The sequence below is a fragment of the Manis javanica genome, chromosome 15 (genome assembly GCF_040802235.1).
Source record: "Manis javanica isolate MJ-LG chromosome 15, MJ_LKY, whole genome shotgun sequence".
In the NCBI taxonomy this organism is placed as follows: domain Eukaryota; kingdom Metazoa; phylum Chordata; class Mammalia; order Pholidota; family Manidae; genus Manis; species Manis javanica.
The window spans coordinates 25,799,226-25,810,665 of NC_133170.1; the positions used below are offsets into that span (position 1 = coordinate 25,799,226).

The window sequence follows — 11,440 nt, forward strand, 5'->3', positions numbered from 1 at the left end:
GGCACTGAGGTAGGATATAGGGTGAACATGACAAATGAGATCTTTGTTCTCTTGATCTTTGTTCTCTTGTGTATGTGGGGGCCAGGTAGTCAGACAAAAAAACAGTAAACAAATGTAAGATTATTTTGGAGTGATGAGTTGGAAAGACAATGGAACATATTGATGAAATAGAGTGGGTGGTTGAGAGATGAGCAAGAGCCTACCAGGTGATGTTGGGGGTGAGGGGGAGGCAAAGGATTCCAGGAAGAGGAAATCAGAAGTGCAACGGCATTAAAAGAATGATTTCAGATATTCTAGAACATTAAGAGGTCTGATCTGGCAGGAACATGTCTGAACGTTGAGGAGGAGTACAAGTTGGAGGACCTCTCCTAACAAAGAGTTCAGATTTATTCCAAGTACAATGAAAAGCCACTCAAATATTTTAAGCAGGGAAGAGCATGATATATTTCAGATTTTTAAAAATATTACCAGGGCAAGGCAGAAGGAAGGAAACAGCTAGGTAGCTATTGCATCATTCCAAATGAAAGATGATGCCTGGGGCCAGGATGACAGCAACAAAGATGGACAAGAGGTGTACTCTGGATATACTTGGATGCAGAGCTCGCAGGACGTGGTGAGTTAGATACAGGGTGGAAATTAGTGAGAAAAGGGAAAAGGAGAAAGGATGTTTCCTAGGAGTCACGTTCCAGGAAAGGGAACATGGAGAGAAATGGACTGGTAGGGGGGAGCATTCAAGATATCTATTTTAGCCACATTAGCTTCACGTGGCTATTAGACATCCAAGTGGAGATGTCAAGTAGGCTGTTGAATAAATGAGTCTGGAGCTCTGTATATAAATTTAGGACTTGCTGACATTTACATAGTATTTAAGCCCCGGGATACGATGACATCACTGGACAGAGAATGTGGAAAGAGAAGAGGCCAAGGACTAAGCCCTAGAAAGCTCTAACATTTCGAGGTTGAGCCCAAGAAGACTGAAGAAGAGAAGCCTGTGAGAGAGCTGAGTGTCCTAGAGATGCACAATTAATGAAACAGGGTAACGCCATAGAGAGGGATGGGGTGGGATGGGCTGAGAGTGGTGGCAGGGGAAGGTACTTTGGATAGAGAGGTTAGGGCAGGCCTCCCAGAGCAAGTGGCATCGGATGCAAGTAAAATTTTAATGAAAAGAGGGAGTCATTGTGGAAACCCAGGGAAGTACATTCCAGGCAGAGGGAACAAGTGCAAAGGCCCTGTGGCAAGGTATGCTCCTCTAGTGTGAGTGATAGAGGTCAGGTCCTGCGTGGCTGGGTCAAGAAGAATGTTAGAAGAGGAAATCAGACCAAACTAGGGGTCTTGTAAGTCACAGTAAGCAGTGTGCATATCCTGAGTGTTAGAAAAGCTGAGTAATGCGACTTGATGTACTTGATTTAAAAACTGTTTGGGTTGCTCTGGGGAGAATGAATTGCAGTAGGGCCAGAGTGTAATCTGGAGACCAAGCTGCTGAGATCATCTAAGGAGGATGTGAGGTCTTCACCCCCACCCCACCTTGATCCCCGGCGCTCGGTACTCTCCACTAGGAGTGAAACAGAGCCGGGGACGCAGAGCGTTGGGTGGCCCCGAATCTAAGAAACTGACGGGGTGCACGTAGGTGTCCATGGAGTGGCGGTGAAAGGGTGAGGGGAGGCCTGCCATCAGAACCCGGGGAATCAGCGGGTCGCTCACCCTCCGCTGCCCTCTCCAACCCTCCACCTGGGCGCGACTCCTGGGGTGCGGCAGCCGGAGGGTTAAACTGTGCGTGGTCGGCCGCGGGAGGGGGAGAGGCGGGGACCGCGCGCTCGGAGCAGCCGCGCCGAGCCCAGCCAAGCCGAGCGCAGCCCGAGCGCAGCCGAGCCCAGCCGAGCCGAGCATCTCCCGCCGCCGCCGCCGCCCCGCGCCCCGGGCGCCCGCCCCCCGCCCTCTCCAGAGCCCCGCTGCCGGCCAAAGCCCCCGACCATGCCCCGTGCCCCACCCGCTCCCGCGACCCCCCAGCCCCGCGCAGCCCTGAGCGCTCGCAGCTGTCGCGCCGCCGCGCCAGGCATGCAGGTGAGTGAGAAGGACCCCCACGCCCCCACCCGAGGGAGCCGGCCCTGCCCTTCCCCGCTCCGGGCCTCCCGGCGGGCCCGGGTCCGACCTCCAGCCGCCAGCGCCCAAGCGCCCCTTCCCCGCCGTGCCCCCCAGCCCTCCGCGGGTCCCCACTCCATCCTGCCCTCCTGGCGCAGCGGACACCGTCCCCGCGGCTGCCTCCATCCTGCCCTGGGCTCAGCCCTCGGCTCGTCACGTCCTCCTGCCTCGGGTTCCCTTTCTGCTGTCGGCGCGCCCTCCCTCCGAGTCCCTCGCCGACCTCCCGGTCCTCGTTTGCCACCCACTCCCGCTGCTGTCCAGCCCCGTCGGCGGAGCGCCGGCCTGTGGAGGGCTGGGTGCGGGCTCGGCCGGGGAAGGGCCCGGTCCCCGGACCCGAGGCTCCCGCCCCACCCCCGCTCGTCTCCTGCGCACAACAGGTCGGTGAGAAGCGAGGAGGCGGTGGGGGAGGCGCGCCAGCCCGGGGACTGCGGGCTTCCTGGAGGGGGTGGCACCGGGGGTGCGGGGCCGGGGACTGGAGTTGACGTTGGTTAGGGGGGAAGCACTGGGCGGAGAGGCAAGTGTTTCGGCTGGCCGCAGCTGTCCCCAGCTGTCCCCAGGAGCCCCTCTTCGCTTCACTGGTTCTCTCAACACTCCCTCCCGCCCGCCCGCTTCCTTCTCTTCCCGGCCCTCTACGTCTGCCCACAGGGCCCTGTCCCTCTTTCCATTGCCCTGCATCCCTTTACATTTGAAGAAACAATGTCCAGCTCCTCCATCTTTGCTGCTCCCGCTGTCGCCCGGGTCCCCTGCTCTTCGCATTTTTTTTCTCTCTCAGTGTTCAGTCCTCTCCTCTCCCACCTCCTTGCCCCCAGCCCTGGTCTTCACCCCTACCCTCTCCCGTTGCGCCCTCGCCGCTTCCTGTCCTGCCTGGACCTTGCCTACCTCCTCCCCCTGCTCCTGTGACCCCTTCACCCTCTCAGTCTCCCCTCTGACCTGCTCAGACTGTCCTCCTTGCAGCATTCTCCGAGCTTCTGCTTCTGGAGCCCCCTCCCGGGCCGTTCTCTTTGGGACTGACTCCTCTCCCCACCTCAACGCCCCTAGGCCTGCCTTCCCTCCCCTCCGGCTGCCCACTGCTCTTCGCTCTCAGCACCTTACCGCCTTCCCACCTTCCCCACTCCCTACTCCCCCACTCCCTTGCCCAGACGTGCCCCCTTATTCTCTGGGAGTACTCAGTGTATACTTGGACCCAGAACCCAGAGGACACAGGCTGTCCCATCCCCTTATTCACTCTGGGGAGCCCAGACCCCCTGGATCCATCAGCTCTGAGAACATGTCCTCCTCTTTCAAAACCAACCTTCCAGATTCTCCCAGGACTCTTTACCCAGGAGAGCAACATTTGAGGGGGTGGCCTCTCCCTGACTCCACCTCCCTTCAGAGGGCGTCTATGCATTTGGATGATTAAACATTGGGCAAAAATTATACTCTAGTTTTTCTCCCACCCACTTCTGTCGTTCTGTCTTTTTCTTTCCATTCCTGCATCTCCTCTTTCCCTCCTCCCGAAGATGCAGGTTCTTGGGGCAGCCATAAGGGAAATGCCTGGGACTACAAGTGGGGTGGGCAGGCTGGGTGCCCCCCACACACATTCGCACGCTGCTTAGACTGACTTCCTCTTCCCTCCCCCACTCTCAAGCTCCCTCCCCATCGGTAGGTGCTCAAGGAATCACAAGGTTCTTGGCTCTAAATTAAGATCCAAGAAAAGCTTGGAGCTGTGGGCTGAGGAAGTGAGAAGGAAGCCAGAGAAGTGAGGGTGGGCCTGGGGTGGGGAGGTGACAGGGATTTGGGGAGTTGTGGATAGGGGTTGGGGAGTTTTCTCCCCAAAAGCAGCAGTGGGTCCTGGGAGGCAGCAGCATAGCAGACCGCAGCATCCTGGGGAGACTGGAACAGAATTGGTGGATGGATGAGCTAGGGAAGTTGGGAGGGCAGGGTTAGGAGTGACGCCCCCCTCTCTCCTCCAGTAAAGGCTGAGAATCTGGCTCACAACTGAGAAAGATCTCGGACTTGGAGTCCAGGATGTGGTGAGTTGGGCACAGCAGAGAGCGCTTGGAGACCCCTTTCCTAGCGTCTTGGCCTTTCCCTCCTAGACACACACAGGGCCTCCCACCCTGAGGGCTAGGTCCTAGGGAGACCAGAAAGGAGGCCAGACTTCCCAAGGCCACCTGCATTTGCAGAGAAACCTGGAAGGCAGGGATTCGCAGTATAAGCCTGTCCTTCCCATGCAGGGGCCAAGATGGGCTTGGCCTCATCCTGCCTTTGCCTCCCACAGGCCTGCTCTGCTGCTGTTCCACCTCCTCCCTCTCTGGCCGTTGCTGTTGCTGCCCCTCCCGCCACCTGCTCAAGGTTCCTCCTCCTCCCTTCGGACCCCACCAGCCCCAGCCCGGCCCCCCTGCGCCCGGGGAGGCCCGTCAGCCCCACGCCACGTGTGCGTGTGGGAGCGAGCACCCCCACCAAGCCGATCCCCTCGGGTCCCAAGATCTCGTCGACAAGCCCTGTCCGGCACTGCCCCCCCTGCTACCCCGTCTGGCTTTGAGGAGGGGCCACCGTCATCCCAGTACCCCTGGGCCATTGTATGGGGCCCTACAGTGTCTCGAGAGGATGGGGGGGACCCCAACTCTGCCAATCCTGGATTTCTGCCCCTGGACTATGGTTTTGCAGCCCCCCATGGGCTGGCTACCCCACACCCCAACTCAGACTCCATGCGGGGTGATGGAGATGGGCTCAACCTCGGAGAAGCACCTGCTACCCTGCGGCCGCTCCTGTTCGGGGGCCGTGGAGAAGGTGAGTGGAAGTAAGAAAGACTGGTAGGGGTGTGAGGGGTGAGGAGGTTGGCCGAAACTCTAAGGGCAGCAACTGAGGTCTTGTCTGTTAGCACCTTCCACTGATGTTCCAGGCACCATGCTAGCACAGGAGGCAGCAATGAAGATGCCATCTGTGTCCTCAAGGAGCTCAGATCTGCTGGAAGGGACAGATGTGTAAACATTCAGGGATGAGTCGATGTAATACGTGCTCCAATAGAGGCACGTAGAGCATGTCTTTAGGAAAAGAGAGAAGGAAGAGGCTACTTCTGCCTGGGGATCAGGACACCTTCCGAGAATTGACATTTGAGCTGGACCTTGAAAACGGACTGAGAGTATTCCATGCAGAGGAACACTGCGGATGAAAGGGACATCTAGGGCGGCATCTCGGCTCAGGGAATGCCAAGATAGGGCCAGCAGTTTGGGAGTGGGGCTAGGGCAGGGATGGACATTTCCATCCCCTGGTTTCTGTACAGAGAAAGGGATTCTGAGCTTGCAGTCTCCTCTTCCTCACATGTATACAGAAGATTTGGGAAAGTGGAGGAAAAGGATTTGGGAGGAAAAGAGCGGAAGCTGATGATAGGAATAAAGGGGGGAGGCTCCAGTGAAGCAGGAAGAGTCGGAGGATGTGGACTCTAGCGACAACACTCCTCAAGCCGTTGAACCCGCAGACTAATCCTACCCCCTCCACCTCTGCGCCTGCCACCTCGAGCCTCCCTAAAACTCTCCCCAACCCAATCAGGTGTGGACCCCCAGCTCTATGTCACAATCACCATCTCCATCATTATTGTTCTTGTGGCCACTGGCATCATCTTCAAGTTCTGGTAAGTTGAGGGGAGCAGGGCGCTGGGACCAAAGGGCCGCTGGAGGGAGGGAGGGAGCAAGGGCGGCGATTTTGCGGGAGCGGGGATAGGAAGCGGCGGGTGAAGGCAAACCCTGGGGAAAGGTAGAAGGGATTCGGGTCAGTGGGGACAGTGAGAAACCAGGGCAAATTCCTTCTTTCAGGGAAAGCCAAGGACAACGGGAGGGTGAGGGAATTATGCATGTGCCCTGGGGACCTTGGGGGGGGCATCCCTTTTCCCCAGTTCCTCCAAGAGAAAGAAAACTGACCCATTCTGCAGAGCCCTTCTTAGGGCTGCCTGGGGGAGGAGAAAGTCTGGAAACTTTCTTTGCACACACTTAATAATGGGTCACTCAGTTCTTCACACTTTACTGAGAGGCTCATTAGACTCAGGTGTCCAGGTCATTAGCTGACTGAACTAGAACTAAGCCTGCCAGGCACCTGCTGAGGAGAGAAGTGCCTCTTCTGGGTATGCATGGGGAAGGAGGCAATTCTGGGGGACTCTACATGCTGGTGGGGAGGAGGTGCTAATTCTGTGGATCTGAACCACATCCCCAGGATGGTTTAGACCCCCAGACCTCAGGGAGTAGAGGAAGTGGTTTTATGGACACCAGGTCTCCAGGATTTGGCCTAGGGAACTGTTAGAGGCCAGTCTGTGCTGTAGGACATTGGGGGTGACCAGCACTGAAGGCCCAGGATGGGGGCTTAAGTGTGTGAGAGAACCTCTTTCACTCCGGTGACCCAGCTGGGATCGCAGCCAGAAGAGGCGCAGGCCCTCAGGGCAGCAGGGTGCGCTGAGGCAGGAGGAGAGCCAGCAGCCACTGACAGACCTGTCCCCAGCCGGGGTCACTGTGCTGGGGGCCTTCGGGGACTCACCCACCCCAACCCCTGACCATGAGGAGCCCCGAGGGGGACCCCGGCCTGGGATGTCCCAGCCCAAGGGGGCTCCAGCCTTCCAGTTGAACCGGTGAGGGCAGGGGCAACGGGACGGGAGGGCAGGCAGGGGAGGCATCTCTGGTCTTCAGAGCTGTGGTTGGGGGCGCTTCCTTCCAGGTGGGTGGGGAAGAGGCAGGCCTGGACCCCATCCACCGGCTCACCCTCGAGGGCTGGAAGAGCTCCTCTCTGGGGGTCCCTTCCTTCTCTGCTCTGTCGATCTTTGTCCATTTAACTCCAGCTCTGATCTCTGCCCCTTGGCTCCTTTTCTTTGCCTTGGAGTTCCCTTCGACTCTGGCCTACCCCTTTGTTCCTGACTGTGCCCTCTCCCTCTTCCTCTCAGGATTCCCCTGGTGAATCTGTGATGCCTCCAATGTTGGGGTGCCGCCATGCAGGAGGCCAAGGGGCCGGCATAGCCCCCATCCCTCTGAGGGTGGGGCATCTATGGGGCTGGGGCTGCAGGTGTCCCCAACTCCTGCCCTTGCACACCACCCTGGAACACTCACTGGCCCCATAGGTGATCCCATCTGCTCATGCTCCTTTAGGTGGGGCCTCACATATATGTGGCTTCTGGTCCCCCATCCTCATCCTTGCACACTCACATGAAGCCTTGCACACTCACCTCCTCCCTCCCAGACCATTGCACACACTTGGCTCCTGCACCCTCTTCCCACCTCATCCCCCATCCCTGCCTCTCACATTATCCCTTGTGTTTCACAGTTGTTACTTCCTCTTTTTCCCACCTTATGCTTAGCTCAGTCACTCAGTGGGCAGTGGGCAACTTTTGACTTTCTGTAACCTCTCACATGCATCTCTTGCCCCCATGTTGTGGTGTTGCTTGTGTGTTCACTCTCTCCCTCATGAACACCCACTGATCTAGTTTCTGTGGCCCCTGCATGCTGCCCCAGAGGCCGGAGGAAGATGTGCTGAGGGCTCCTCAAGGCCCTGTCTACCATGGTCCCATCCACTCTGTGCCATGTGTTTCATTGTCTCCCCCTCTCAGTCCGAGAGCCGCTCATGACCCTGAGGGCTCCCCCATGGGAATGGAGGTAGTGAGGCCCCAGACTTCTTCCCCACCCCACTGCTGAACTGTCGTCTGAGAGATTGGTTCTGGAAAGTCACCTGCTGCACTACATGAGAAAGGGGCCCCCAATTGCCCTTCCCTTCCTCCCAAGGCCCTTTGTCTTATCTGTCCTGGCTGTCTGTGTGTGTCACTGTCTGGAATTCAGAGCCCCCGAACCGGTCCTCTACTTCCCAGCCTCTCTGAGGGCCTCCCTGACTCCACCGGGGCTGCCAGGGAGTGGAGCCAGCTGGTTCAAGGCCATGGGGAGCTCTGCCTCCCGATCTCCCCCCCACCTCTGCCTCCCTTCCCCCCTTCCCTCCTTACCCAGCCCTTCCACTCCCCCTCTTTTTGCATCTCCCTTCTCTTTTCCCCTCAGGTTTGTCCCTACTTCTCACCATTTTCACACCTTTCTTCCTTCTTCACCTCTTACCTGGCTCCTATGCTGTGATATATATTTTTGTATTATCTCTTCTTGTGGTGATAATCTTGAATTCTTGTGGGATGTAAGTTTCAAAATTTTCAAATAAAGCCTTTGCAAGATAACTGAGTCGGCTGCTTCTGCCTTATGAGCTCTGTAGAGAGGGAAGAAGGAGAGGCAGTGGGCAGTTGGGAGGGGAGGAAGGAAGGAAGGATGGGGCCCCTCCAGGCCCCACCTAACCTGGCCTGCTCTGACCTTGAGTTCAGATTTGAGGGCTTTGACTTGAGATGGAATGAAAGAAAGAGGAGCTGTAAAGAGCAGTCCTGCTGCAGAGCAGCCAGAGCAAGAGAAAGGGCAAGAGTGGCTTTCTTGTTACTTTCCAGTGAAGGTCAAGAGAGACCATGAGAACGGAGACAGAAGAAAAAGGAAAATTACCTAAAAGGATGGACAACAGAGCAAGAAAGAAAATGAAGAGCGAGCTGGCTGATAAGACAGATGGAGGGTGAAGGGTGAAAGGAGAGAGAAAAATGGGGCATCGGGGAAGAGAGAAGCGGGAGCCCCAGGAAGAGGCTGCCTGCTTGGTTTACTTCAGCCTTGCTTCCTAACCTGCCCGCATGCATAGCTGTCCCCCAAAAGCTGGGCAGCATTAGAAACCCTGTGGTTAACCCTCATTAGCTTTCCCATCCCACCCTCTCTGAGAGAGAGTCACTGCTGGAGGCGGGGGTAGAATCCAGAGTGTGCATCAGGGAGGGAACACGGGCTGCCCGGCTGGGATCAGTCACCTCTGAGTCCCCAGTTCTAGGTTTGGCTCTGTGACAGCCCTGCAAAAGCCCACACAGAGCCTCTCAGCTGTTGCTAGGCTATGTTGTCATGGCAACCACCTAGGTCCCATTTCTCCCCCTACCCCCATCTGTGCCCAACTTGCTCCCTGGATATGGGGGAGCTTCAGGGAGAAGAAGAGGTTGTAACGTGCAAGAGGTTGGTCTGGGCTGCCCTGGGTGGGGTATGCCTCCACGTGTTTATCCTTGCAATGAAAGTGAGGAACAGACAGGTGTGTGTTTTCGGTGTTGGGGAGCTTTACTGTGTACTCAGGGAAGTGAGGCTGATGGTGAGTGGGGAGTGGAAATGTGTTTCTCAGGCCCATTGGCAGCATGTGCATTCAGGGTGTCAGACTCCCTAAGGAAAAGGCAGACTGCTGCAGAGGAAAGCAGCAGAGCAGGGCCGAGGAGTGGTGAACCAACTAAACGCAGAGGTGCGAAGCAAACAAGCTGCTGAGGAGAGCTCAGAATCTACCCAGCAGGCAGAAGAAACACCAGGCGAAGGCTGGTGGAAGGAAGAGGACTGGCTGACCGTGAGGGCGCAGGTAGAGGTGCTGATGGGGATGGGTAGGGGCAGTGAGGGAGGATCCGAGGCCGAAGGCCAAGGAGGCCTCATTAACCTTCCTCTTCTGTCAGCTCAGGAATCTAGTCTAGGGGTGGGGGTGTCTAAGCAGAAGGAGTGTAAGTTCCTGGAGAGCACACCAGGGTTCCATCACCTTCGGCAACTGTGGGACAGTGTGACCCCAGCTCATGGCTCATCCATATGCAAAAGGCATGCATGAAGGCCCTTAATGAAGAGGGAATTGATTATTGCCTGATTAGACTGTTTCACTAAATTTAAATACATTAAAATACACCAGCATGACACTAGGAAATCGTCACCTGTTCCTGCTCCCTAAATGCCTTTCTTCCCCATGGTAAGTCAGATGGCAGGGAAAGAGGGAAAAAGAGGCATCCTAGTCTTCTGAATTGTCCTAAAGGAATTATCCCAAACTAAATCACACTGTCATGCTAACTATGTTAGCCCTGGGAAACAGGTCCTAACCTTTATCTTGCATGGAGTTGGAACAGACTGCCAGGCCTTGGGAGGTCCTCAGAAGTCTCTAAGTGGTAGAGCCGAGAGTCACTGCTTAGGGACAGGCCAAGAATATAAACAACGGCCATACTACTCTTTTAGTTTTTGGAGGCCCCACATCACAGGCCCCACAGGAATCACTGTCTCTCATCACCATGCTTTCTTCACATCTTTCTGTGCATCAAATGACTCAGCCAGGCTTCTCTTAAGCATTTTTCTGGAATGCTTATCATCATGGCTCAAACCAAACTAGGGAACAGGGAAGCCCCCAGGAGGAGGGATCTCTCAGGCAGAGCTCAGGGTGTGGAAGTGATTCAGGATGGAAACAGTGTGCCAGCTGGAAAACCCCAGGCTAAAATTAACACGTTCCTCTCCCTCTGCCCCACATTTATCTCTCTAAAGTTTTTCTCTAAAGAGTTCAAAACATTTAAACTTGCTTCTTATAGCAAGGGCAGGAGCAGTGCTGACAGTTGGAGATACTGAGGCCCAGAGAGTGCCAGTTCATGTAATCAGGAAAATAATTTATGGTGATTACTACTATTTTGCACCCAGTTTTCTATTTCAGACACCAAAGTCAAGGTTTCTTGAATTAGCAATCTCTAATCCATGCAGCAACTAGGTCTGGTCACATCGGAGCCCTTAAGACCCATATCCTGCCAACTGTTGCTGCTCGGTTAACACAGACTGAGTGCAGAGCCCAAAAATGTGCTAGAGACACTTTCAAAAAGATACAACCTACAATTGTAAGCCAAAGATACATATCTTCTAGTTAAAACATTTAATGTAAATGTTTATTTTTAGGTGTCCTTTGCTACTTCCTCACTTGGACCTTGGGAAAAATCACTTAAATCTTCAGTCTTATTTTCATTATCTGTAAAATGCACATTAGAATTATTTCTAGTAGGGTTATTTTGTTCCCTAAGCAAGGGGCTATTACTGTTAATAGGAGGGACTTGGCTAAAATAGACCTGAGCCCAGAGGATTCTGGCCAGATCAGGTTGCAGGCTGGATGCAGCATTCACTTACTTGAACAGCATTTATTTATTCATCATCTATTGTGTGTTCAGCAAAGGGTGGGGAAGAATACCATGTATGAGACAGTTTTTTCCCTGAAGAGCTGAAATCTTGTTGAGTCACATATTGGAAATAAAACAGCAACAGAAGATACAGACTAAATTTAGCCATGGGAATTCAGAGAAAGGGACCCTTATGAGCTGGAGCAATCAGGGAAGGCTTCCTGAAAGCGTCCACAATTAGTGTTTACTTATGCAACAACCGTTTACTGACTGCTTACTAAATGCCGAGCTCTGAGGATACTGCAGCCAACAATTCAAAGACCTTTCCCTCACGGATCCGATATTCTA

The 11,440-nt window shown here is 55.0% G+C and overlaps 1 protein-coding gene across 3 annotated transcripts; it reads left to right on the forward strand.

Annotated features, from left to right (window-relative positions):
* The first annotated feature begins 1,814 nt into the window (after window positions 1-1,814).
* Window positions 1,815-7,309, forward strand: PIANP (PILR alpha associated neural protein). Of its 3 annotated transcripts, XM_017645943.3 has the most exons (7): window positions 1,815-2,061; window positions 2,238-2,516; window positions 4,092-4,151; window positions 4,400-4,911; window positions 5,671-5,752; window positions 6,515-6,736; window positions 7,046-7,309. In XM_017645943.3, exons 3-7 carry the CDS (start codon window positions 4,147-4,149, stop codon window positions 7,065-7,067), a joined length of 843 nt encoding a protein of 280 aa, XP_017501432.1. In that variant the 5' UTR covers window positions 1,815-2,061; window positions 2,238-2,516; window positions 4,092-4,146; the 3' UTR covers window positions 7,068-7,309. The 3 variants fall into 3 exon arrangements, with proteins under 3 accessions (XP_017501432.1, XP_036864971.1, XP_017501433.1); XM_037009076.2 differs by lacking the exon at window positions 2,238-2,516 and having other exon boundaries at window positions 1,816-2,061; XM_017645944.3 differs by lacking the exons at window positions 1,815-2,061; window positions 2,238-2,516 and adding an exon at window positions 3,650-3,780.
* Window positions 7,310-11,440: the final 4,131 nt, after the last annotated feature.